Source organism: Martes martes (assembly GCF_963455335.1).
Source record: "Martes martes genome assembly, chromosome: 6".
Taxonomy (NCBI): domain Eukaryota; kingdom Metazoa; phylum Chordata; class Mammalia; order Carnivora; family Mustelidae; genus Martes; species Martes martes.
The window spans coordinates 44134574-44138042 of NC_137893.1; the positions used below are offsets into that span (position 1 = coordinate 44134574).

The window sequence follows — 3469 nt, forward strand, 5'->3', positions numbered from 1 at the left end:
CTAACTGATTCCTTTTGTTACCTGGCTAGCAGGGAAAAGGGGTCGAGGCCGGTCCTGACCTGTTACAATGAAGACTGACTTGCTATGTGGGATTACACCAGAAGCTTGCAGTGGAGTAATGGTAAGGAAATCAAGCAACCTTAAATATCTCGGCTGTATAGGAGCATATTCTGTTGCAGAAGACCTTCCTATGAAGATCATGGAATCAAATACAGGACATTGAACTAATACTTGGACTTTGATATGAATTTCTTTAACAATTTTCTCTGCAGTGCAAGTTATTAAACTAAAGCTACTCTATTTTCCAAATGTGTTCCAACAGAAATCCTTCATAACTTCTAGCATGGTATCTTAATAAAGAATAAAGTTCTTCTCTTTAAAAAATCTGCTCTAAGTAGATTTTTCCCCTGTTTTTTTAAATTAAGGATCCCAGCAGTGGTTTTCTGAAATATTCTTTTGAATTTGTGCATTTAAATTTTATTGCAGTGGTATAGATGAATGCCATTGTTGGTATCCTTAAATTTTATTTCTGCTCACCAAGGTTAATCATGATTGTCTATATCTTTTTTATAGTAATCACTTTTGAATTGTGTTCAGATATGCAGTTTCAGGTGTAATCATCAGAGCTGGTTAGTCAGGCATTCCAGATAGTGGTTCTTTTCAGAACCTTTTTTAAAGGGTTGGTTAACTACCTCAGTAGCAGAGGATTGAACTATACCCTGTCTGTACTGTACATAGAAAATCTTTGTAGATAAAAGCAAGGCTTGTTAAATGATATGAGGGTAAGATTTTAATATACCAAATGTAACATTCTTAGTTGCCTTTAGTTTCAGAGGCTTGTAAGACTTCCTCATGACCATCATAACAGGCCTTGCTTTTGTCGTATTTTGTGGCTGAAAAAGCAGCCTTGCTTCTTCAGATATTGTAGTTATTTGGATGTATAATAGTTTAGCAAGATGTTACTTTTGTAAGACATCAGATGTTCAAAAAAAGTGCATCCGAACTTGTACTAAATACTGCAGTGTCCCTTTATAAAAAGTCAGACTAAAACTGACAATTGTACAGCAAAGCCTGACATTTGGATATTTTGAAGTTTTTTCATAAATCATAGAAATTAGTATATGGCTGTAGTTTAGCTTTTTAGGTAAAAGGTATGTTTCATTAGTGCATTTCTTACTGCTGATCACTGCAAAAATGTGAATCAGCTTTCCATTTCTTATGCAGGTCATGATAACTTGTAGAATAGAGTACAATCATTTGTGCTATGTTTTTAATTTTCTAAAGCACCTTGATGACAGTGAGTGTTCAGTGGTGAAGCATCCTCTATTGAATCACCCTCAAATTTTTTGCCAAGTCCTAAATTGATAGCTTAAAGTCAAAAGTGAAATTATAGTCTAATTAGGACTTGGTATAAAGAAATCCCTTTTCCCCTTCCCCAAAGGGATACTGCAGTTATATCACATACCCAATAGGCACCACGATGAAGATCAGAGCTTATTATACTTAATTAAGGTTTTATACACACCAGTTCCCCCAGTAAATGCAAATTTAACAAAATTAGACATGTCATATGTTCAAAATGCTCATGGCAAACAATCATTTTGCATTCCTGCAAATAAAATTGTTTTATACTGTAAGCTGGAGGCGAGTGTAACTTATTTTTGTAATAAAGTTTTTATTTTTTTTATGTGTCATTAATATAAATGTGTGTTAGTGTAGAAATATTCTGGTTTAAAAACTTAGAATTGCACACATTTCAGTATGTTTATTTGTACTTACATAATTTTAGAATAGTGGTTGCCAATAGCCTGTATGTTTCACATTAATTGGTTTTTTTTTATGTTACCTTAATAAACCATTTTAGTATGTTGTATGTCAGTTACTGGGATAGCTGGGACATAGAGTGTAATTTAAAATTTGTCAATAAGTATTCATTGGAATATATGTAAATGTGCCTTGCCGGTTATTGAAACTTACCTACAAAATGAGTATGGGGTGACAAAAATTAGTTCCTGGTGCTTAATGAAACTTTCTGCCACTGATTTTATATATTACCCCGTGCTTTTTTAAAAGTACATCTCTTTCAAATCTTAGTGTAAGTTTGAGGGCTACACAAAACATTTACATTTCATTCTAACATATAATGAGTATAATAGGTTGTGGAAAGTGGGTAAACTAAATGTAGCCTTCAGTTAAATTGAATCTCAGTGTAATCTTTGGTGCTGGCGTTTCCCAGTTCCAAGGAGTTAAATGATCCCATCAGAGAGGTCATTGCCATGCCTATTGGCACTTTACTGTCATACCCTTTTTTAAGGGACACTGTCAAGGTGTTTAAGTTAATTCTCAGAATTATTTGTTGGGATTTTAGGACGGGTTTGTTTGACTTAAGTAAGAAATGCATTGTCAAAGTTGAAAGATGAACATTTTTGTGAGTTCACAAATGTGTTCTTGAAACATTAAAATATGGAGCTGTGGGTTTCCAAGATTATTTGGCATTCTTAGTTTGGGGATTTGGGAGGGAAAATGATGATATAAAGAAATTGTGAAGAATTGATGGGTAATGTAAACAGTGGTGATGAAATATATACACACTCAAGTGAAATTACTTGACAGTGTTCATTTGAATAACTTTGAATTCAAGCCATTATAATTACTTTTAAAATTAAATATCATTTGCACTGTTCTGATAATGGGTGCAGTTTTTGAGCAATATAATCAGAGCTAAATATGCATGTAGTGATTAGTGATGTGAACAATTAAGTTCTGAGAAGAAATACTAACTGGTATTTTCAAACTTAAATTTCTGTAGTAAAAAATCAGCATCAAACTCTTTTATCAATAAGAGATCAAGGAAAACAGGCAATGCATATAAACATACTTTTGAATGTTGTGTGGCCTATAAAGCAATAATGCAATTTATATGGAATGTCATGGGATATGAGAAATGGAAATGCAAAAATAACTAATCCTTTAGTAAAAATGTCAACATGTTAAAAGGGGAATGTTAACTAATGTAGGTTATTGCTATTTGTGATTTGTTTATGGGTTCTTGGCTTTGACAGCTTCAAAGATGGACAGATGACAAGTTAAAAGAAATTTTGTATATATTGTCAAGGAATGGGTCTTAAATCCAAGAGTCAAGTCCCTTCCTTGGGGTGAAAAATGTATTCTTAAAGCATTCTGATTGTTAAACAAGGAACTTGAGTTACCTAAACAAACAGACGCAAGATTTTGTTTCTGCAGACTACTTGGCAATCAAACGTGATCATCAGTTTAGTTAATCAGTTTTCAGAAAGTTGCTTTGTGAGAAAATTGTGTTATATATATTTTCCCAAACACGCTTTTTGTGGGAGATTTTCAGCCATTGCAATTGAACCAGATACTAGAAATGAAGTGGGGGTTGAGCACAAAAAGAGCGGTTGCACTCTCATGATGGTGGTTGTTGTAGCATCATGAGAAATTTATTAAT

General features: G+C 33.3%; 1 protein-coding gene across 8 annotated transcripts in view; it reads left to right on the plus strand.

Moving 5' to 3' along the window:
- SYNCRIP (synaptotagmin binding cytoplasmic RNA interacting protein) overlaps positions 1 to 2685 on the plus strand; it is a 29800-nt gene extending 27115 nt beyond the window's left edge. For 4 of the 8 annotated variants that reach the window (XM_080805587.1, XM_080805586.1, XM_080805579.1 and 1 more), the window contains one exon: positions 30 to 2685. In XM_080805587.1, the coding sequence (XP_080661713.1) occupies positions 30 to 71 (42 nt within the window). In that variant the 3' untranslated portion in view covers positions 72 to 2685. The remainder of the gene's footprint in view (positions 1 to 29) is intronic. The other 4 variants (XM_080805577.1, XM_080805576.1, XM_080805585.1 and 1 more) reach the window with 2 other exon arrangements.
- The last annotated feature ends 784 nt before the right edge of the window (positions 2686 to 3469 follow it).